At 39.6% G+C, this 23,880-nt stretch overlaps 1 protein-coding gene across 1 annotated transcript in view; it reads left to right on the forward strand.

Moving 5' to 3' along the window:
• The first annotated feature begins 5,201 nt into the window (after positions 1-5,201).
• The window catches only part of htra1b (HtrA serine peptidase 1b), a 45,830-nt gene continuing 27,151 nt past the window's right edge, over positions 5,202-23,880 (forward strand). Inside the window, exons 1-3 of the mRNA XM_048551400.2 lie at positions 5,202-5,953; positions 16,191-16,290; positions 21,411-21,615. Of these exons, the coding sequence (XP_048407357.1) occupies positions 5,518-5,953; positions 16,191-16,290; positions 21,411-21,615 (741 nt within the window). The 5' untranslated portion in view covers positions 5,202-5,517. The remainder of the gene's footprint in view (positions 5,954-16,190; positions 16,291-21,410; positions 21,616-23,880) is intronic.

The following is a 23,880-nucleotide window of genomic DNA, read 5'->3' on the forward strand; positions in this document are numbered from 1 at the left end:
CCTCAGTGACTGACACTAATAACACTGTCTTCCTGTGTGAAGGAACTGTCCCTCATTATGTAAATTGGCACAGAGAAGACTGTGGTTGAATTTGTGTCTCCCAGGAGTGATCAACCCCACGCTGGGAGGAGCAATTGGGACATCTGGAAACTACAATTCTATACTGATCTGATTCTCTCTTTCTACCTAAGGAAAATATAGGAAAATATGGCAGGTCATAACCCACTGTTCACTTGTGACATTGGATTTTCTACTTAATTCTCTTTAAGTTGTCATTTTGCAGAGGTGGATTAAAGTTCCTGAAGACTCTGAGAACCTTGCCAGGTAATTCAGTTTCTGAACCTTAGAAAGCATGCTGTGTAATTGAGAACTTTTTTTTTCAGTAGGTTTAAAATCTCTTTCCAATTATTATATTTAAATGATAAATATGTTACTAATACAGTGATGGTGGAGTTCTGTCCTTAAAAGTAAGAGTACTTCAAATTGATCAATTCTTTTGTAAGGATTCAAATACATTTGTTCTATATTCGGTGATATGGAGAATCTGTATGTTGTATGACTTTGCAGTTGGATTACTACATTGATTTAATGTTGTAAGATTTCCTTTGGAAGCACTCCTTAAAATATCCTCTAGATACAGTCAATAAAATAAAATAAGTTAACAAGTGTTTTGAAATGCTATGAATCAGCCATTCTCAATTGCCCAACTTAGCTTCTGAAAACATCAAGTAAATACAGCCAAGGAAGCTCTCTAGTTCACCTAATATCTCCTAATCTTGTTAAAGAAAGTGACAATTTAAAAGAAAGATGAGCTTCTTGTTGTATATGTTCATAAACTGTCAATAAAGCAAAGCTAGCAGTTTCCATCACAGATTTGTGAACAATTCCTGCTGGTTGAAACAGCTGATGGATCTTGAGGACTAGCCAAGCATTCATAGTGAAGCCATCTGGCAACTATAATCAAAATCAGGATGAGCAGGTGGTAAGTCATATTACAGTCATCTGGAATAGACTGTTTTGTGATTGCAGCAGAATTTTCAACTATGAATTGGATAAATGCTTGAAATGGAGAAAATTGCTGTAGAAAAAGAACTGAATTGGCACTAATTACACAGCTCTTCAAAGATTACAAAGGCTCAAATCTCACCACCTGCTTTGGATTCATTTGTATTATTTTTTGTGTTAATGCTCTTTCCAGGATGTTGTTTCATAAGCTTTGGGAAATAATAAAGTGCTTTTGAAAAAAAATCCCTTCTTGCAGATTAGAAACTTCTTTGAAAGATTTCCATGCCATTATTCCCCAACCGCTGCTCAGTGGCTAGCTTCATTGCTCATGCTTTGGAAAACAATTGGGTCTGAGTGAAGTCCTTTATTTTTGCTCAACTAACTGTATATAAAACAAATGTTTCATTTATGACTAGTGACGTATCTCAAGTTTGCATACATTATGTTTTCAAATCCTATTACTATGTATTCAAAGATTACAAATAATTCATTTTCATATTTATGTCCTCTTTAGAAACAATTTACACACACCAGCAGAACCATGGCACACATCTGGAGATGTGGCCGTAGTCAAACTTGTGTCTGGGAGAATAAGAACATTTTAAACAAAGATGTTTTGACAGATAGGCTGGATACACTGGATCTATTTTCACTGGAGTGATCTTACAGAAGTTTGGGAAATCATGAGAGGCAGATGAGGTAGGTGAGTTCAAAACTAGAGGGCATAATTTAAAGCTAAGAGGAGAAAGATTTAAAAAGGACCTGAACAGCAATTTTGTCCACAGAGGGAAGATCATAAATGATTTGCCAGAGGAAGTGGTAGATGCAGGTACAGTGACAACATTTAAAAGCCATTTGGACAGATACATGAATAGAAAGGGTTCAGAGGGATATGCCCGAGCATTGGCAAATGGAACTAGTTTGAAAAAATTGGCCAGCATGGACAAGTTGGACTGAAGGGTCTGTTTCCATGTTGTATGACTCTGAGATTGAACATGATTGAAGTTTAGGTAATGTTAATTTAATCTGAGTACAATGGAAAGTAAATTTCTCTGAGAACTAAAAGAGCATTTACAGTGAATGAAACAAGTAAAAATTAACTAGAGCCTTTAATATAACGTCCTAAGGTGCTTCTTAAAAACATTGTAAAATAAAAAGATGACACTGCCAACTCATGAGATATTAGGTCAGATGATTAAAGGCTTGGTCAAAGAAATAGATTGAATTAATTCAAGGCAGAAAGCAAAATAGAGTGGGAGAGATGAATGGAAAGAATTCTAGAGCTTAACTGGAGGCATAGTCACAAATGGTAGGGTGATTAAAATTAAGGATATTCAAAAGATGAGAATTAGATGCTCTCTGAGATCTTGGAAGTTAGCGAGACTGGGAGCAGCTAGGCCCTAGAGGGATTTGGAAACAAAGATGAGAGTTTTAGAATCAAAACCTTCCCTAGTGGGAAAGCAAGCATATAGGAGTGTTAGGTGAATGGGAAGTGGTATTAGTTGAATTGCAATCTGCAGAGTTTTAGCTGATCAAGTGTATGGAGAGTAGAATGTGGGAGACTGTCCATATGTGTATTGAAATAGTCAAGAGGAATAATGCTAGGAGTCTGGGTAATTTTTGAACTTGGAAGTTGGGTCTGTTAATAATAGGACGAACATGTTTGGAAACTTGGCCATCAAGGTTATGAGTCAACGTGTTTGGTCTTTTTGTTGCCATCATGAGAGATTGAGATGTTAGCAAGGAAGTATAATTAGGAGTGAGAACACTAAATGAAGGATTCAGTCATCTGTGTCCTTTTGGATAATGCTGCTGGGGACAGCCTATAGGTGAGAGATTGGATGAAGACTTGGGCATGCTTATGGTAACAGCATGTGAGCAGGAAGAGAAAAGCCTTTGCAAATGATGGATAGGAGGAGTTAGGTTTTCAGCAGTATAATGGGAATAGGGTTCGGGAGCAAGTAGTGAAACTTGTGGACAAGACTCCTTCAGAGAGAACCTTAAGGGACATGGGAAAGAAGCTGAAGGAAAATGAGTGTTCCGGGAGAGCTCAGTGGACTGGTGGAAGGAAAAGCATGATAGAGGCAGTTGACTAGTGATAAAAGTCTTACAAGTACCTCCACACTTTGGATCAAAGCAGTATAAACATGAGTTAATATGTCAAGGCACTGCTCTTACAAATGACAGTCTGCTGCTGCTGCTATTTACATAGCATTTAATAATTGTGAAATGAGCACTGAGAAGAGAACAAAATTAGCATTGTTGTATACTTCGTAGATATTAGAAAGGAACCATTCACAGGAGCTGACACAGCTGCTGGAACAAGTCAGTGCACAGTGGAGCATCTATTAGAAACGCTCCACTCACATGTATAAAGCACCATCTTCAAAAACACACTGTTGTGGAAATAACTAAGTACACTGAAGTGAAGGTTGTGACCTGAAATATTAATTCATAGATGTTGTCAGGCCTGCCTAGTATAGATTTCCAGTATACATAGTATTTTGCTTTTGTGCTGAAATGCTGCGCACTCTTGTCTTTAGCAAGACAAAAGACAGTGGGACATTTTTAGCTGAGCAGTGCAAGAAATGTATAGGTGTTCCTTGGTGTTATCCTGTTAAGATTATTCTAAATCTATTACAAAGTTCTTGAATGATCTCTAAATAGTAATGCAGATTACAGGACAAGCTCAATATTTCCATTAAGGGCAGAATGACTTTGCCTAACCCTGAGCCAAAGCTAAATGCCATAAAAATTTGGTCACCGGTGCGCTCTTGATCTTAATTTACATTTAGCAACATATAGTGCAGATAGAGGCCATTCAGCCCATTGAGAAAATTCTTGACCCTCCAAAAAGCAGCACACTGAGCCAACCTATTCACTGCAACCCCACATGTATCATGGCTAATCCTCCAATGAGCCAACCCACCATTACAATTGTGCAAAATTTGGGGAACAAAGTATGTCAATTGGGAAAGGAAGCTGGAAATCTGCATAGAAATAAAATGCTATCCAATTACAGTTTGAATATTTGATTATAATAAGACATGTTTTAGTGTTCAATTATGGAAGCCCTCATAATCCACGAGAGTGGGTGTTCTTGTGCTGCAGAGATCATGTTTCACAGGGCGTGAGGTGTGTCATATCCCATTTGGCTGGGTTATAAATGTTTTTAATAAACCCAGCCAGCCTATTTATATGGATGCAAGGAGGAATAATTGGAGGATTTCGAAACAAGCGCCAAGCTAGAGTCTGAATTGTGTAATTGATGCTGCAACAAGTTATATAACTAATGCAATAACAAATTCTGTTTACAATTATTCCAAAAGTAAAATCGACGTAGGTTCGTTATTAAAAACACATTGCAATTTGCGAGAGATTTGAGCATAATGCGAAATTTTGAGTTAGTTCTGAATGAGACGGTCTTCTGTAACATTTAGACATTCGTATGAAATTTAAGATTGCCCCACAGGCGATCATAGATTCTCCTTAAACCGATGTACCCGAAGACCGATCTGAAAATACCCTGTAATAAGCCTTTGATTAAAGGCAAAATGCTGGCAATCCTGGAAATAATGAAACCAACATGCAAATCTGTTCCGAAGAAGATAAAACGAGGTTCAGAAATGCACAGGTTAGGGGATTGGCCATGCGAAAATTGTCTGCGGTGTTCAGGGTTGTGTCGGCTAGCCACGAGAAATGTGGGTTTTTGGGAAAATGTAGGGGCCGGGATTAGGACGATGCAGACGTAACGGGCTGCATGGCGTTCTTCCGCACTGTAGGGATTGTACGATTCTAAAATGTGGATACTAGAGATATGAAACAAGATTAGAAATTCCTGGAAAAACTCAGCAGGTCAGGCAGCATCTGTGTAGATGAAAGCCAAGTTAACATTTCGGGTCGAGTGACGCTTCTTCAGAACAGACTTCCCTTGTTTCTCCAGCCTCTCCGTATTTGTTATATAATAAGCTCTTTGTTTTTGTTCCCGAACATGAAACATTAGGGACGAATTGAAGAAAAATGCTGTTTTGTAAATGGTGTTAGCCCTTTGGTGCAGAATGATGGGTCCCTGCTACTCTGGAGCGATTCGATTGAATACAGGTCGTCGAAAAGACAGACCATGAAGCTGTGAATAGAAGAACTGGGCAGCTTTTAGCGGCATCTGGGTGTGGAAGAGGCGGTAGTCAGGGGAGGCCGGACTCATCGCTCAGAGCAGACCAATGAACGCGGCTGGGAGTTGGGTCTGTTTGATTCGTTGGGCTTTTTATAAAGGAGCCGCCTCGCTGTTATGAAATTGGAAGTCCGGATAAAGGGGACGGCTCTTTGTTTTGAGCTGGAAATAACGGGAAATAATTTTTTTCTTTATATTGTTTTCCAAACTTTATACAAACCTTTCTCACCCAGGTGCTATGTTTTTGAGTAGCTGTTGATTTACAAGTTTCTGGGAGAATCGGGTTAATTAAGGAGCTTGGTGTAATTCTGTATGAACTTTTGCGGAGTTGCTGGAAGAAGATGCTACTGTTGCTGTGTGCAGTGCTGGGGAGCTGTTTCCTTCTGGGGGACGGTAGGATCACCAGGCGCTCCCCGAGCTGTCCCCAGTTCTGTGATGTCTCTAGCTGCCCGGTGCTGCCCTCTGACTGCTGGTCGGGGCTGGTGCTGGACGCTTGCGGCTGCTGCCGGCTGTGCGGCGCCGCCGAGGGCGAGTCGTGCAACGGCCGTGGGGACGAGGTCAGATGCGGGGAAGGGCTGCGCTGCTCGGTGCCGCCGGCGGTCAACCCGGCCAAGCGGTGGATCAAAGGCGTGTGTGTCTGTGACAACAGCGAGCCGGTGTGTGGCAGCGATGGCAGCACCTACCGCAACGTGTGTGAGCTGAAGGCGGTGAGCCGGCGGGCACAGGCACTCAACCAGCCGCCCGTCATCTTCATCCAGAGAGGAGCCTGCGGACTGGGTAAGAGTGATTCTGAGATGTGTGCAATTGTGTTTCATGTTGCTTTGTCAGCACTTCTGGAACTGCCCAATGACTGCACGTACGCACCGATAAATATGTGGACCCGTAAACAAAATAGTGTCTGCATTCAAGTCAATACCTCCATTTTTTTAAAACATGAGTGAGTAATACTGAAGGCAAGATCTTTCCTTTCATTATACTTTATAATGAAGTTAGTGCCTGTGCATTATAATCCCAGGAACAGAAGTAGCTCATATCAACATTCTTTTGTGATTTTATGCTATCATCCATATATTTAAAACACCGCCAAACTTTGTCTCATCGGTAAATTTGGATAGCTGATTTACAATGCCAGAATGTAAGTTATTAATAAATAATGTTTATAATTGAGGCCCTTGTGGTTCACAAAAAATCCCAAAGATGCTGGAAATCAGAAACAAAAACAGAAATTGTGAGAGAAACTCAGCAGGTCTGGCAACTTCTGTGGAGGGAAGGCAGAGTTAACATTTCAGGTCCATTATGCATCAAGGAATTTGGTGCTTGTGGGACATTACTGATTGCATCCTGTCAATTTGAGTATTTGCATATTGGCACTATTTTCTGCTGCTTGACACTCAACCAATTTAGAATCATAGTTGTAGAGTCATACTGCATGAAAGAGACCCTTCGGCCCAACTAGTCTATGCCAACCATGTTCTCAAATGAAACTAGTTCCATCTGCATGTTTTGGCGCATATCCTTCCAAACCTTTCCTATTCATGTACTTTTCCAAATGCCTTTTAAATGTAACTGTGCATGCATCCATGGCTTTCACTGGCAGTTCATTCCACACACTAAGCACTCTTTTTATTTTTTAAAATAAAAGCTCCTCATGTCCTTTTTTAACTCTTTTTCCTCTCAGTTTTGAACTTCCCCAACCGAAGGAAAAAGAACCTTGCTTTTCACCTTATCCATGCCTCTCATGATTTTATAAACCGGTATAAGGTCACCCCTCAACCTCTTACCCTCCAGTGGAAAAGGTCGCAGTCAATCCAGTCTCTTTTTAATAACTCAAACCTTCAGTTCCTAGCAATATCCTGGTAAATCTTTTCTGAACCTTCTCCAGTTTAATAATGTCCTTCCTATAAAAGGGCGACCAGAAGTGTGCAGTACTCCAGAAGAGGCCTCACCAACTTCCTGTACAACCTCCGCCTTGTGTCCCAACTCCTAGACCCAAAGGTCTGAGCAATTAAGACGAGTGTGCTAATCACTGCCTTAACCATCCTGTCTACCTCTAATGCAAATTTCAAAGAGTTATGTGCCTGAACCTCTAGGTATCTCTGTTCTACAACACTATCTAGGGCCCTACCATTTGCTATTTAAGTCCTGCCCTTGTTTTAGCAAAATGTGATGCCTCACTTATCCAAAATAAACTCCATCTGCTACTCCACCCAATTGATCGGGATCTCTTTGTAATGTTATCTAATATCTTCACTGTCATCTATCACCAACTTTGGTGTCATCCAAAATGTACTCACCATGCCTCCTTTATTTTCATTTAAATCATTTATACAAATGAAAAACAGAAGTGGACCCAGGACCAGTTCCTGTAGCTCACTGCTGGTCACAGGCCTCTAGTCCGAAACATAAAGGTCCGCCACCATCCTCCGTCTCTTATCGTAAAGCCAATTTTGCACCTTTTTAAAAAAAAAATCCAAAAGAACTGCAGATGCTGTAAATCAGGAACAAAAACAAAAGTTGCTGGAAAAGTTCAGCAGGTCTGGCAGCATCTGTGAAGTAAAACAAAATTAGTTAACGTTTCAGGTCTGGTGACCCTTCATCAGAATTTTGTATCCAATTAGCAAGCTCACCTTAAATCTCATGCTTACCAACCCTATTAAATGCATATATGTCTATATTTTCCAGGTGCCATAGCTGATGTTTTCCATAGTACATTTAGACATATTCACTGTGCTGTAGTCAATTTAATGTATGTAAACCATTGTGCATCAAATCTCAATGCTCTTGAAGTATCCCACTTCTCCAAATAAAGTTTACTTAATGGCCATTCAGTCCTTTTTTTCTCCAGTAAAGCCAAATTATAGCGTGTGTGTGTGTGTGTGTGTGTGTGTGTGTGTGTGTGTGTGTGTGTGTGTGTGTGTAAAATGGGGGGAGGTGGGGTGGGTGGGGTATGGCAGTGTGTTATCTTTGACTCCAGCATTGGCAGTTTTTACTATCTCTGGGTCTGGAAAAGTGATAGGATTTTAGCTGTAGAGAAAAGTTGGGCGAAGGAGGAACAAGTGGAACCAATGGGTGAGGTGCCCCACAGCAAAAGGCAAAGTGAGTTCTAATTGTAATAAAGATGGGACATATATGAAGAATAGGTGTTAATAGCAGAAAAATGTCAGCTCGAGTGAGAGCAAATCAATGCAGACAACACATGGTGTGTAGGGAGATGGAATACAGAGTTCATGGGCAGAAGTTGTCAAACTTGATGTTGTGTCCTTTATAATATACCGTGCCTACACAGAAAATGAGGTGCAGCTTGCATTGAGCTTCCCTGGAACATTGCATAAAACCTAGGACAAAATGTTGTATGAGAGGAAGAACATGTACTGAAATGACATGTGACCAGAAGATCAGAGTCATTCTTAAGGTCAGAGCTGAAGTGTTCTCCCAAGTGCTCACTCAATTTGCTTTTGGTCTTGCCAATATAGAGGTGAACAGTGAATGCAGTAGGCTATATTGAAAGAATTACAAATAAAATGCTGATTCACCTGGAAGGCATGTTTGCAGCCTTGGATGATGAAGATGAAGGAGGTAAAGGCCAAATGCAATCGCACAGGAAGGTGCTATTGGAGTGGGTATCATTGGTGGTGATGTTGGCTTTGGAGCACTAGACCATGACGTGGAGACTACTGACCCTATGGAATGCCGCAGGTTAGAGAGAGGAAGATATTTTTGCTGGTGTCCTGTTGGAAGTTGTGAAAATGGCAAATGTTACGGTTCTTTTCATCCTCATTTCCTATCCTACCAACCTGACATTCAAAGGATCTTTCTGCGTCATTCCTTCCACCCTCCCCCAGTTTCAGCAAGATGCCAGCACCAAATACATCTTCTCCTCCCTTCCCCTGTCACATTCTGCAGAAAACTTCCCTCCATTCCAAGAAAATAAACAATATAAGTTAGAGGAACAACAGCTCATTTTCATTTTCAACTTCACACTGAGCAACCTTAAGGACTCAACATGGAGTTTGACAACTTCAGTCTGTGAGGTCTGTTCTCCATTTTGATCCTCTTTCTTTCTCTCACTGCACCTTTCTCCTCAGCCCCACTTCCCAATACTATGTCTGCATGGGGTTGCTCTCACTAGAACTGACCTGTTTTCTGCTGTTAACACCCACTCTTCAACCGTCTCTCTGGTATCATTAGCACTCCCTTTGCTATGAGGCACCTTTTCTATCTGTTCCACATACTGTTGTGAAACCTTATTTGTTAAATGTTGTGCTTGTTTAATTACTGCACTTATTCATCCGAAGTCTGGACAATGTTATGGCAGAATGGATTTACCATGTATGCCCTGCCTAAGGGACAAGCTAGATAAGTATGGAAGAGAAAGAAACAGGAAGCGATATGCAGATAGTGTGAGATGATGGAAGGTGGGAGCAGACTCCCACTGAGTACATACATCAGCATAGAGCTCTTGAGGCTAAATGACCTGATTCTGTAACACACACAGGCTACTGGAAAAACTTGACAGTTCTGGCATCTATGGAAAGAGAAACAGTTAACATTTTTTATCCAGTATGACTCTTCCTCAAAACTGAAGCGTTCAGTTTCTGTACATATATTACATACGTAGTCTTTAAATGGTACAAGTCCTCCAATAGAACACAACTTTCACTGTTAGCTGTTCATCTGGTGTCTGCTCATTTCTGGACTGTAGTTCTTTCTCCAAGAAAGTTCTGTGGTGAGTGCCATTGCTGTTGTAACCCTTTCTGATTCACTGCTATTGATAGGAATAGTGGTTCAGTCATGACTGACAGTCATTCTGTACTTCTATGTCATTGATGAAATCAATTCTTCCTAATCATCCATCTGTGATGAAGGAACAACTTCTCCAGTTGTATGCACATATTTGTGTATGTCATCACATATGATCAGGGAGCCATAGTACCTCAGCACTGGCATTGTTGTCATTATTGGATTCGAGTGAAAACTGCAGCTTGCGCTGTTCTGCGTCACATGTATGATCTTGACAGTGAGTTGGCATGAAGGCTCATACCCTGATGATAACTGACCTCTCTAGCAGTTTCATCAGATTATGGTTTATGATAGCTTCTTCACATCCATAATAGTCTCTACTCCAGGAAATACAATGACTCATTTGTGCTGTCTGAGTTGATATCCTTCCGGATGAGTGGAAATGCCAAACAGCTACACAACCATTTTGTGTCTTCCAAATGGCATCCAAAATGTAGTTTAAAAACTGCTACTCTCATCTTGCTTCACTTGTCAGCCATTCTTCTCATGGAAGGTAGCATAGACCTTGTCAAGTTGTGGCAACATTTCTTTAGTGGTTGGTTAAAATCTTTTGGTTATATGCATATTCTGTTTACCTGATTTTTTTTTTCCCTCCTGTTGTCACTTTTTTGATGGCTGTCTTCTTTTCTACCCCTTCTGTCTTTCAGGCTGGACTTGAGGCCAGCTGGAACTCTGTCTGGCACGTGCTGCGTTGGTCTTGTATTTCATTTTATTTTAAGGTTGTACTCACCAGGAAAACCGCCAAGACCTGTCAAAATTATGGTTGTGATCTTCAAGGATCTGTTCAGCACTTAATAGCTGAGCAGGCTGCAAAATGATGCAAGCTCATCTAGGATTACTAGTCTAAGCTTTAGATTAGCTTGAGTTAAGATGAGTGAATTTCGCTTAACGTGTGCAATCTGAAACTCCATATCTTCTTTCACCTCATTGCATTGGGCTCTCAGATTCATTTGCCATCTTGTAGTGATATTATTCCAACACACAGATTCAAGCATACTTAAAGGTCTTCATTTTTGAGTCACCATCTACAATGACTTTACATAGATCTGTGAAACACTCAATGTTGCTTGAAGCATAGTATCTAACTGACATGACATTCAGCTGACGCTCTCCTGCAGTCATCATTCCACCAGTCACAAACCATTTATCAACTTTAGACCTGATTACATCAGTTTGTTTCCTAATGTTGAGAGACTAGTCAGATTCATGAACTTGCACCTTCTCAACCGTAATCTTTATAGCTTTCTTTGCTTCTTCTAAGCTAAGCACTGGCGTGCAAAGGAATTTAACTTGTTCCAGTTAGATAACTGTTTCTCCTGTGTTAGATATGCATCCTTTTGTTTTGTGTCATGTTCTCCTCAATTTTTACATCCTGAGCTCAAGTGTCTATCTTTCTGCAGGTTTTCCTACAAACATTTTCACCTGGCCCAGTATGTTTGTAGCATAATGCAGATTTTTTTCTGTTCTCCCATTAATGCACTGATGTTGGACAATCTCAGAACTGCTTCATATTTTGACAAGTTTTTTGAGAATATGTTTCTCCTCTCATAGAATTTTCTTGGGCAAAAGAAATCCTGCTACCTCCAAAATTCACTTTCTGTTGGTCATACTCTCAGAATTCATTTTGATGTACCAGTGTGGCTGCAGTAGTCTTCCTGTCCCCTTGAGTTCTTTTATTTTTAACAAATAATGTACATATTAGTGTGGAGATTGAATTGTCTTCAAACCATCTGCAGGCTGCTTTTTTCCTGGTCCTCAATGAGATGTCGGCTACAATATAACTTGTATCCCTCTTTTTCCCTCGCACTGATGACAGGGTTGCACCTTTTAAATACTCGGGTCTAATCAATTCTGTAACTATTTCGTAGTTTTGTCACCAAAATAGGGGGAGAAAAAAGTAGCAGGGAGTGGAAAATGCAAATACTTCATTTTTTAATGCTACTTAATTGCAATAACTGCTCTCTGACAGCACTGGAAATTCAAATATTTTGAGCTGCTCCATTCTGACACCATATTCCATGTCTTCTGCATTTACTGGCTGCCGCTGGTTGCATACATTGTTATTTACAGTAGAATGACGATTATATTGACTACAGCAAGTCCACCAGTATGTAAAGGATACAATGATATTTCTCCACAAACATATTGTAGACCTCTGTAGGCCAATATCATTTCTATTTTTTAATGCATAGATAAAGAGGAGATTTTGGCTTTAATGTTCTTTTTTTTAAAATTCACTCATGGGATGTGGGTGTCACTGGCTAGTCCAGCTTTTATTGCACATCCCATAGTTACCCTTGAGAAGGTGGTGAAGAGTTGCCTTTTTGAATTGTTGCTGTGTATTTGCAATAGGTAGACCCACAATGCCCTTGGAGAAGAATTCTAGCACTTGACACCACAACACTGAAGGAATGGGGATAAATTTCCAAGTTTAGAGGGGAACTCCCAGGCCGAGGTGTTCCACTGTATCTGCTGCCCTTGTGGATGGAAATGGCCATAGGTTTGGATTTTAGAATAATTATTGTAGAAGAATCTTTAGATGGACTTCAGCAAAACTCATGTTGATGGCCCCTCCTACTCTGAAGGGACATTTGAATAATTTTACATTGTTATATCCGTATGTAACATCTATCTGGCGCGATATGAGCCTAAAAGCTCATTAACTTTGGAATTGCCCAGAGAACAGAGATCTCACTGGCTTTTTTGGTCAGATGCCACCTCAAAGCCTCTGACTGCCTTCATGGTGAAGAAAAAAGCTCTATTTTTCTTTTTAATAATAAAGTTTTAATAATGTGTAATCTTTTGTTGGTAATTAAACCAGTTCTCTTTGGAGTTGAATTACCCCTCGTATTCAGTGTTCACCCAAATACAACGGGCAAACAGGGAAATCTTGTAAATCACTTGACTTCCTCAAAATCAACATTGGAAATTCTGGAAATGTATTACAATGTTCTTCAGTCCTTAGTATTTTAGGGAAAATAAAAATGATTCGAACCAGATTTGTTGGCATTGTTCTGTTGTGTATTACATAGAGTAAGATCGCTAACATGCTCAACTGCGACAGCCATTATTGAACAAGCTTATATGCAGTTTTCTGCCAGAGGCAGCAGTATAACAAAATATTCAGCTATTTTACAATGTGTAACAATTTCATTCTTCAGGAACCAATAAATGTTGAATGGTGATTTCCTGTACTCCCGAAATGGTGAAGATGGAAGTCTACTAAGTTCATCAGAATTAGTACGATATGTATCTGACTGAAAAGTAATTGAGATTTAGATAAATAATTCATCAAACACGGAGTAAGTGGCTTCCATTTTTAAAGTGGCCCTTGAAGTAGTAAATTACAGAGCAAATGAACTAACACGTTTGACTGTTGCTTGCAGATTTTGCAATCAACTTCTTCATTAACTTGGACAAAATTCAAAATGAACTGTCATTTTGAAATTTATTTGCAATTTAAGTTGGGTTTTGTGTGAGAGAGGAAAGTCAGAGCTACTGAAATATAAATGCTGAATGAACAGGCTATGTAAATGTCTTGAGGTTTTGGCAAATGTTTCTAGCATGTTTTGTGAGAATTATCCCTCTAGATTGAGGTAGACATTCTAATCATAGAATGGAATTTCTTGCTCTGACTGTGGCTAATTAAGCACTTAATCCAAACATTCTCGTCATGCCCCAGTCTCGAATGTTGCTGTTAGAGGCCCAGAAGGCCCCACGTTTCCTTCAGACCTCCATAAAAAAGAATGTCCCTGTAACCTTTGGACCCATTTTTATCAATGAGTGAATGACTCCACCAAACAAACTACAATTCTACATGTGGACAACCTAGGTTATTTAGCAAACTGAATGACATTATGGAATTATTGAAACATTCACATATGACCTCTTTCCAGAGGCCTCGGTCACTATTACCATTCTAATTATGCCCACGATCATCATTTTTTGGGAGTTAGACAGGTAGCTGAAGAGATAAGACCCGTTTCGCTATCCTTATAAAGCCCAAGAAACTATACACTAGATCCCATCCACTAAATAGTTTGACCCACTCACCTCAATCTGATTCAAGCTTTGTGACTGCCAAGGATGCACTATCATCTTTTTACACATTAATGTGTGTCATAGAAACATCAAAGCTCAGTAAAACCCTTACTGCATGCATCTACAAATATATTGTACATAACTGGCAATATATGCAAGTTAACACAGCATGCAAAGTTATTTAATTGATTAGGAAGGTTTTTTAAAATTTGTTCCTAGAAACCTTAGGCTTTATGTTGCAGTCTTTGTAAAAGGAATGCAGTTTCAAAGGGAATCAAAACTGCTAAATTGTTGATGGGGCTATCCAAAACCTGTCTTCACAGACATCTGATAAGCAACTATGCAAAAACACACAAAAAATGCCAACCATTTAGACAAATCAATGGTACCGTGGCAATCTATGGGATCATCTCTGCTCACTATGTTCTGTAACATTGTAGGCCTGATCGAAATAAATGGCGTGTGATGTTATTGCACCTCTTCCACGGGGAAAATTATTTTACCAGTTTAAGTTAAATCAGCTGCACAAACTGAGCGTGATACACTAAAATAAAACTGAGAACTGTAAATATTGTAGACCTCTGAAGAAAGATCATTACACTTGAAATGTTAACACTTTTCTTTCTCTCCACAGATGTTACTAAATGTTTCTCTAGCAATTTCTGTTTTTGTGTGTTTGAGAATAATACGTGCTGACAGCTCTGATTCATTGGACAATATCAGAAATATTTCATGCTCAAAACTGCAATCTACATTTTGGCAGCTAGTGCATATTAAATAAGGGATGCCTGAGTCTGACTTCATAGATTTGTCAAATGATAATTGATTGAAAATTTAATTGAACAGTATTTAAATTTATCATGACTACTGACAGCTGGGACTTGATGGAAAAATGGTGAAGTGGAAAGAGCATATAACAGGCATTTAAAAAAAAACTTGATCTCTGCAATGACTGACAGGTGCTACTTGAAGTGTGTTTTGGAAGCTATTGGTTGCTGATCTGTGTCATAGTGCTGTTTAACTAAACCTCATCGTTTCTTATAAAGCCCAACAATAAATTATGCTACAGCACTTTCTCAGAATTTAATTTGAATGGCCATAATTTTGAGGATCGTTAGGAATCCTGTTTTACAAGATTCTTTGTTGTTTAATTTCAATGAATCACAATTTTAAGATAATATCAGTATTTAGACATTGCTCATACTTGTATTATCCACATGATCTATGGGCTGAGTACAGATGTTCACAATGTTACAGCAAAGTTGGGGTAAATAAAAGTACATTGTCTTGGCATTTTCCCTACACAATAGTAATGAATGATGTTTACTACTATTGAAAGCACCAATGACATTGCTACTTCTGGATATCTCACAAGATGAAATCCAGAACATGCGGTGCATCTTAATCAGCCCCAGAGAAATCCACACTGATAATTCTGAAGTTCTGATGCTTAAAGTAGCAGTAACTATTTGATAGAGAATTTTGCCTCTTTGTAAACACCTTACATGGATTGATACATGCCTAGGGTTCGGACTCGATCACAGGTGCAAGTTGGCAAAGCAGGGCTAAACATGACAAAAAAGTAACCCAGTTATCTAGGATGTCAGTGTTGCTTCTGACATCATCAGGACTAAGGAGCCAGAATGGCCATGGGGAGAGCGAAAGGAAACCAGGTGTTTGCAGATGGAGACGAGGGGTTGGCAGAGTGCTGAGTTGGTAGCGAATGTGAGAATTTGCTGGAATACTTCCTATGCCTCTCCACCTTTCCATCTCAATTTCGGCCTTGAGGACACTCCTTAAAATTGATCTATTTGTCCAGTTTTTGGTTATCTGCCTAACTATATCCTTATGGCGTGGGGTCATTTTTATTGTGTTATTTACTTATGAAGCAATTTACCTTGTTGTATTCCTTTAAGTAACTATGTAAATGTAAACTGTTATTAACATACTCTACAACCTCAACGTTAACTCCATTGTAATGGGTAGGTGAGATAGAAATTAACCAATCTGCTGCATTTACAATGTTGGGTTTAGTCACATGGGAGTCCTGTTAAAAATTAAGACATGGCACTGACATATTAATACCAAACTGCCATAGTGCAGTTAGGAGGCTGATTTAATGCAAAAGTTGCCACGTGCTGTCTAATTTTATTTTAGAAATTTTTGCTCGCAGGTCAGAATGATCCAAACAGTCTTCGACATAAATATAATTTTATCGCTGACGTGGTGGACAAGATTGCTCCTGCCGTGGTTCATATTGAACTTTTCCGCAGGTACGTCAGCCCTTCCTTGAGTTGCTTCACGCGTTTGCTTTGTAAGTCAGTTTGTCAGTAACATATCTACAGAAAATGCTGATGACAGAAAAATGTATGTTGTCATTTATTGAGAAAGCTATTCTGCACTAAGTTGTTCCCCTGCAGCAGAAACTTGAAGATCTTATTTTCTAAATTACGTTGTGATTAGTTACAGGTTAAATTTATATAATTGACATTGTTACAGAGACCACAAGGAGGGCTGGGTGTTAGTTCTCACTTCTTAGAGGTCCAAAAATATTTGTCCAACAAGTCCAGATAACTATGCAAACCCATGTCATCTCTCCCCAAGTTTCTTGTAACAACGCTGGACACCAGGGTGAGTGTCACTATGCAAAATTTATGAGATGACCATTGGCAAAGAAATGTCAGTGCGCCAAAATGTCAGGTCTGCATCATCTATTTCCAGTCCCCTCACTTGAGGCTTTACTTTAGTTGGAGACTTTTCTACCTTGTAAACTTCTTTTGTGTGGCTAGGTGTTTGCTTGCTTTTCTGGAACCAATGTGCACATTTTCTGAAAATGTCCTATTGTTTGACTAATGAAACAATGTGGTACCTATGAGGTTTCTTTGCTCCATAGTGTCAGTAAAGATTTTTAGCGTCACATGTCTGACCCACTGTCAGTACTTGTTTCCCTTGTTTGTGTTTTTTTTGTACCATGAGAGTTGAAGCACTGAACTGATGCCTGGGTCTCCATTGATCTTCCCCTCTCAGTACTTTTATGTATTGCTTCCAGATTTCAGAGTCATTGATCATCTGAATTTTTCTAGAGTTGTGTTTTTTTTGGACTGTAACAAATCTGACAAACAATCAGCATCAATTTATGTGACAATTGTGTCCCGTGTGAATTCTAATGTCAAGTTGCCATTGTCTCACTTTACCACAAATCCATACAGACCATGAATTAAATATGAATACTGCAGTATTTGTAGAGTTTCTTCCTCATGCTGCCAGGGATTTTAGGCTTTACTCATGGAACCCCAAGTCTGCGTTCGCTCGTCACTGAGCACTGACTAAGGACCACTCCCACATACCACCACCTCACAATACAGCCCGTCTCTGCTCTGGAGTTACAAATTCTCCTGCTGCATTGTGTCTCTGACCAGGTCTGAAACATTTATGATTTAGAGCATTCTTCCTCGATGAGGATCAATATGAAGATTTCGAATTTTAGGGTTGTTAATGCTTAAGCTTTTCCTTGCTGCTGACCGTGCAGTTTGAGCAGACACCGTAAAGCTGAGTTTGAACATCTCACACTGCTGCCCACCAATTGTGGTGTATGCTATTGGATCAAATCCACACCGCAGTCTGTTTACCAAATGGTACGCGCGTGTCACCTCTCTACACTGTATAAACTGCTCGTCATTGATGAAGGTTGCTGCCACCACTCTCTTTAAGTGCAGGGCCTGCTTGGTCCGGTGTGGAACAGGCAGACCACTTCTAACTAGAAGAGTCTCTTGACGTGACCATTCGTTGGTTGCGAGTTAGCCAGTAGTGACAGGTTGCACTGATGTGGTAGACATTGTTTCAGAGATTTTGAGGAGGACCAGAGGTTCAGTTTCACTCCTTTTGAGACTTTAAGCAGTCCCTCCCACAAGTTTGTGTGAGATTGTCATAGTATTTGCGGTGCCTCCTCAATATCACCCTTTTAAACCTGTATATATCATTTGGTGTATTAATAAAACCTATACTAAAGAACAAATGACAGAGATGGGACATCTTTGCTTCTGATTCTTAAAAAAAACTTACTTGGTCAGATTCTCACCTCAGTAATCCATCCCCCAGTCACATTCTGAATGCCAGTTTGGGTTTTGAGGTTTTATCTACCGAAAGGTATTGTAATAAAGATCAAATTCCCAAAAGGAAATGTCTGCTGGTGAAATGTAGATAGAGGGACATTTTAAAAATGGCTGTCATAAAAAGTCTTTGAAACTACATGCACGTCCTTGCTATCATGTTCAAAACATCAGAACTGACTCTGATCTCTAGTCATGTTCAAACAGATCAGCTTATTTCTCTGATTTCTTAAATTGATGGACTCAAACCTCTTGATTTCTTATAGTTTTGTTGTTTTGAAGAAATGGATAGAGGCAATGAAAGTATAGGCGAAAATTAGCTGTAAAACAAACTGGAATATATTGGTAAAATGTACTTTGTATATCATCGAGTTTTCATTGTATTCAACCAAGCTTACTGAATCTGGTTTGAGTCCCTATACAAGTGTTTCAGTCAACTGTAAATTTTCCTTCTATAACATGCTGTTGCTTGTCAAAATCCATGGAAAGGGTTTGGAAATTAAGTCAGATGTGCAGTGCACACAGAAATCGGATTCTCCAAATTAACTTTATTCATGAAACAAAAACACATTGCTGAAAAATCTCAGTGATAATGGGAACTGCAGATGCTGGAGAATCCAAGATAATGAAATGTGAGGCTGGATGAACACAGCAGGCCCAGCAGCATCTCCGAGCACAAAAGCTGACGTTTCGGGCCTAGACCCTTCATCAGAGAAGGGGGATGGGGTGAGGGTTCTGGAATAAATAGGGAGAGAGGGGGAGGCGGACCGAAGATGGAGAGAAAAGATAGGTGGAGAGGAGAGTATAGGTTGGGTGGTAGGGAGGGGATAGGTCAGTCCAGGGAAGACGGACAGGCCAAGGAGGTGGGATGAGGTTAGTAGGTAGGATATGGAGGTGCGGCTTGGGGTGGGAGGAAGGGATGGGTGAGAGGAAGAACAGGTTAGGGAGGCAGAGACAGGTTGGACTGGTTTTGGGATGCAGTGGGTGGAGGGGAAGAGCTGGGCTGGTTGTGTGGTGCAGTGGGGGGAGGGGACGAATTGGGCTGGTTTTGGGATGCGGTGGGGGAAGGGGAGATTTTGAAGCTGGTGAAGTCCACATTGATGCTATTGGGCTGCAGGGTTCCCAAGCGGAATATGAGTTGCTGTTCCTGCAGCCTTCGGGTGGCATCATTGTGGCACTGCAGGAGATCCATGATGGACATGTTATCTAAAGAATGGGAGGGGGAGTGGAAATGGTTTGCGACTGGGAGGTGCAGTTGTTTATTGCGAACCGAGCGGAGGTGTTCTGCAAAGCGGTCCCCAAGCCTCCGCTTGGTTTCCCCAATGTAGAGGAAGCGACACCGGGTACAATGGATGCAGTATACCACGTTGGCAGATGTGCAGGTGAACCTCTGCTTAATATGGAAAGTCATCTTGGGGCCTGGGATAGGAGTGAGGGAGGAGGTGTGGGGGCAAGTGTAGCATTTCCTGCGGTTGCAGGGGAAGGTGCAGGGTGTGGTGGGGTTGGAGGGCAGTGTGGAGCGAACAAGGGAGTCACGGAGAGAGTGGTCTCAAAAAAATCTCAGCAGTGTGGTAGGATCTATGAACAGAAATTCGTGTTAATATTTCAGGTCCAGTGACCCTTCTTCAGATTTCTAATGTTTAGGGTTCTTTTGTTTCTAAATTTTTTCATTTTTCTCTTTGTGAAATCTAAAGAACTATTGAGCTAGCAGTGGATACCTTCATTGAGGGCCACCGCTTGCCCCCTCCACCCTCAAAAGTTATCACTTCAAAGCAGCTACACCTGAATGGCCCTCCCACTGCAACTAGTTAAAATTTTAAGGCCCCTGTAGATATTAGTGGGAAGCACCTCGTGAAGCAAGTACCCTGGGGTGTTGGATAAGTTCAAGGTGTTTTCCTACCCAATCTGTTATAATACCAGCTAAGAGTTCTAATGGGCAAGACAGATTTCAGCATGAAGTCTGGCTTGAAAGAGCTTGTTAATCTTTTTTAAAAATATGATATTACATCATGTAACATAATCACACAAGTCTGCAGGGTTTCTTTTAAGAACTGAAGAAAAGTCTATTAGAAAAGATGAAACAAAGTTTAAAAAAAATCAGCTATTAGAGTAGAACACAATTAAAAAAGATCTTTAAAAATACAACAAAATAAAATTTTGTCTCAGCTCCAGACACTATCCATTACAGAAGCTCAAGTCCAGATTCTGCGTATCTTAAGTTCCACTTAAATTATTTTCCCCAGTGTCTGTAACATGAATTGCAGAGTTTTAATGGAATACTGTCAAAACTGAGATCTTAAGACAAAGACCATGAGATGTAGGAGCAGAAGTAGGCCATTTGACCCATGAAATTGTTCTGCTATTCAGTAAAATCATGGCCGATGTGAGAATCCTCAATTCCTCCAGAACTTATAATTCATTATTGATTAGAAATCTTCTATTTTAACCTTAAATATACTCGGATGCCTTATGGTGGAGAATTCCGCTGGTTGTTGGCCCTTTAAGAGGGGAGATTCGTCTTTATTCTAACTGGGCCATGCCTTGCTCTGAGATTATGTCCTCTGCTCCCAGATTTGTACAATGGGGATAAAACTATCTTATATTAATCTGCCGATTTCTAACCAAATAATCCTAGTTTGGAAGGTCCACAAACTGAACTTTTCTGCTGAACTAACAGTGCTTTCCATGACCTGTACTTTTTTTTTTTAAAAGAATGTTCTCTTTGAGAGAAACTATACTTGCTACTGATGCTAGTCTGGTCTCCTGAAACTCCCTAAAAGCATTCAGTCTGAGCTTTTCTAAAGTACAGTTAATCTTTGATTGTTTTGAATTAAAAACACACTAATGGTTTTGCATGTTTACCCTGCCGGTTTTAAACCACCACAATGTAAACAATTTTCCATTACCACTCCAGGGATTTGAAACTGCTTGCTTTCTGACAGCAAAATAAAGTCAAGAACTACTGGAGATGAAACAAAAACAGTGCTGAATAAACTCAGCAAGTCTCCTAGCATCTGGGCAAGAGAAACAGAGTTCATGTTTTGAGTCCAAACGAGTGCACATTGCTTAATTCTGGGCTAAAACAATTAAGTATATTTTGCGGACAAATTTTTGAAGATTATACCAGGATGAGCGTGTCACATTTAACATCACTTTTCTCAAGTTCTGTGTTTACTGAAGATGTGTGCGCAGAGAGTTTGCTAAATTTTCAGTTCAAATAGAAGAAAAGGTACAGAGCACATCCAATAGAGTTCTGTAAGTGTTTTTTAATTCATTTTCTTTAGGGCAACTTATTCTAACCGTGAACTGTCTGTTGCGAGTGGCTCAGGCTTCATCGTCTCTGAAGATGGATTGATAGTGACTAATGCACATGTGGTTACTAACAAGCATAGAGTGAAAGTGGAGCTAAAGAATGGAGCCACATACAACGCCAAAATAAAGGATATAGATGAAAAAGCAGATCTTGCTTTAATTAAAATAGACCCTCTGGTAAGTTTTCTGTTCTGTGACACTTTAGTTAACATACTATGTAACAATAAATATTATTTGCAATATTTTCTATATTTTTCTTTTATAAAAGGCGGAAAACTACTGTTTCACTCAGCATCTCCTCAAATTTAGAATCTTGCCTAATTTCTAGATCATTGGTTTTATCTTCTGACTGTATCAGAAGTTCAGCATAATTCCATGGAAAGGATGTTCTGCTTTTAAAGCATGCCCAGTTTTTCTAAATTGCCTGTTGATATGGTGGAAATGAGAGTGCGTTGACATGTTTAGCAGACAAAAAATAATTTCTAGGAAAGTGAGACACCTGGCCATCAACATCTGTTCCTCAATCTCTCCCTCTCTTGTCAACAGTGAAGGTGACTCCCAACCCTAGATTGTTTCTGATACCAGCTCATTATTCCATAGAGAAGAGTCTCCATTATTTGCAATGAAGGGGATGATATGACAGGGCTGGAGAGAGGAAATTACACAATTGGATCCAGCTAATGTGAACCTAAACTGAAATGTGGTGAAGGAAGAGTTCTTTACCCAACATCCATATTGGAAGAAAAATCTATCTACCCCTGGGAGGGATGTATGCATTAATCTTAGAGACTGAATGGCTTCTTATCATTGATAAGTGATAATGGGAACTGCAGATGCTGGAGAATCCAAGATAATAAAATGTGAGGCTGGATGAACACAGCAAGAAGTGCTGAACTTGCTGGGTCTATACACTTTGGAGTTTAGTTGAACATGTTGAAACACAATATTACGAGTGAGTATGGCCAGGCAATTGCTGAGATGATGTTTTCTTTCATGGAGGAATCCAGAGCTGAAGGGAACAGTTTTAAAAATGTGTTTCCTATTTAAGATGTAGATGAGGAGTTTCTTTGGAAAGTTGTCAGACTTTGGGGCTCTTCTCCACAGAGAGCAGTGGAGGCTTTGTCATTGAATATGTTAATGACTTGGACAGATTTTTGATTGATAAGAAATTCAAAGGTTTTATTGAGTAAGCAGGAAAATATGCAAAATAATGCACTAGCAGATTAGCCACCATTCTAATCAATGTATGAGCAGTCTCCAGTTCTGTTGTTTTCTTATGGTTTTATAACTAAGACAGTCAGATATCTGAAGCAAAAAGACGTATAATTTAGAAATTAAGACTGTGGTTATATAATTGACTAAACTCTTGAGACTGTCGCGCCACAATGAAAATTATGCTTGAGAATTTGCCTATCATATTAGCATTTTGCACTGCATTTTTAGGAAAATGGAAGCCATTTACACAATGAAATATGATAGATATTCCTATCGGCAAAACACTGTGCTTCAGTAAGGAGCGTGTATTTATTTAGTTCTTACCATATTACTTAGACGCTTTGTGAAGTGCTTTTCAGTCAAACTGCTTGCTTATAATGCAGTGAAACTCATCAGTCATTTATTGACAGTAACACAGTCACTTTGTTTTGTCAGTATTAGTCTTTGGAGAAATGTAACCCAGGACGACTCCACATTTCGATGATGTCATAAGAGCCCTAATGTATACCTGAATCATTGTAACTCGGATGGCAACCTAATTTAATAACTCCATTCAGGATAGCACCCTGACCAATGTAGTTTCTCCAAACTGCTTTGATTATAAGTGACTTAAAGTACTTGCACATTTTTCAAAGTAATTTAGTGATTCGACCTTCTAACTCGAGAGTGCCAAGTTGACTTGATCGTGTGTGGAGAAGTACACAAGTGGTGTTTCAACATTGTGGGTGCAGAGCTTTGTAAAATTGTAATTTGATTTAAACACAAGATTTCTGTTTGGATAATACAGATAAGCATTCCCATGAAAGTACACTATATAAAGGCCAAATTAGCAGACATTGTTAATTATTTTTCATTTTTATTCCGTCCTATTTTATCACGTACCCTTTTTAACATAGTAGGGAAGGCAACTAATACATGCACTAAATTTTGGTTGCTGGTTTGGGTGGATGAATAATTGTCTTGGAGAAACCACAGTCAGCTTTCTGCACAAACTGATGGGTTTTTGCAAGTCCTAAATAGTTGGCACATTGATGAAATGCAAACTTGCATTTGCCAGCTAATTGTTTAAAAATTTTTAAATTATCTTGCTTACATATATTAATTGAAATTTATTGCAACAGAAATAATTAGCAATAAACTCTTGACTTAAGATTGCATAAAATGAACTTTCAGGGCAGCACAAATAGTAGGAACTTGAATGTCAGAAATCCATTGACTTGTCATTTT

This window comes from Stegostoma tigrinum, chromosome 20 (genome assembly GCF_030684315.1).
Source record: "Stegostoma tigrinum isolate sSteTig4 chromosome 20, sSteTig4.hap1, whole genome shotgun sequence".
Lineage (NCBI taxonomy): Eukaryota > Metazoa > Chordata > Chondrichthyes > Orectolobiformes > Stegostomatidae > Stegostoma > Stegostoma tigrinum.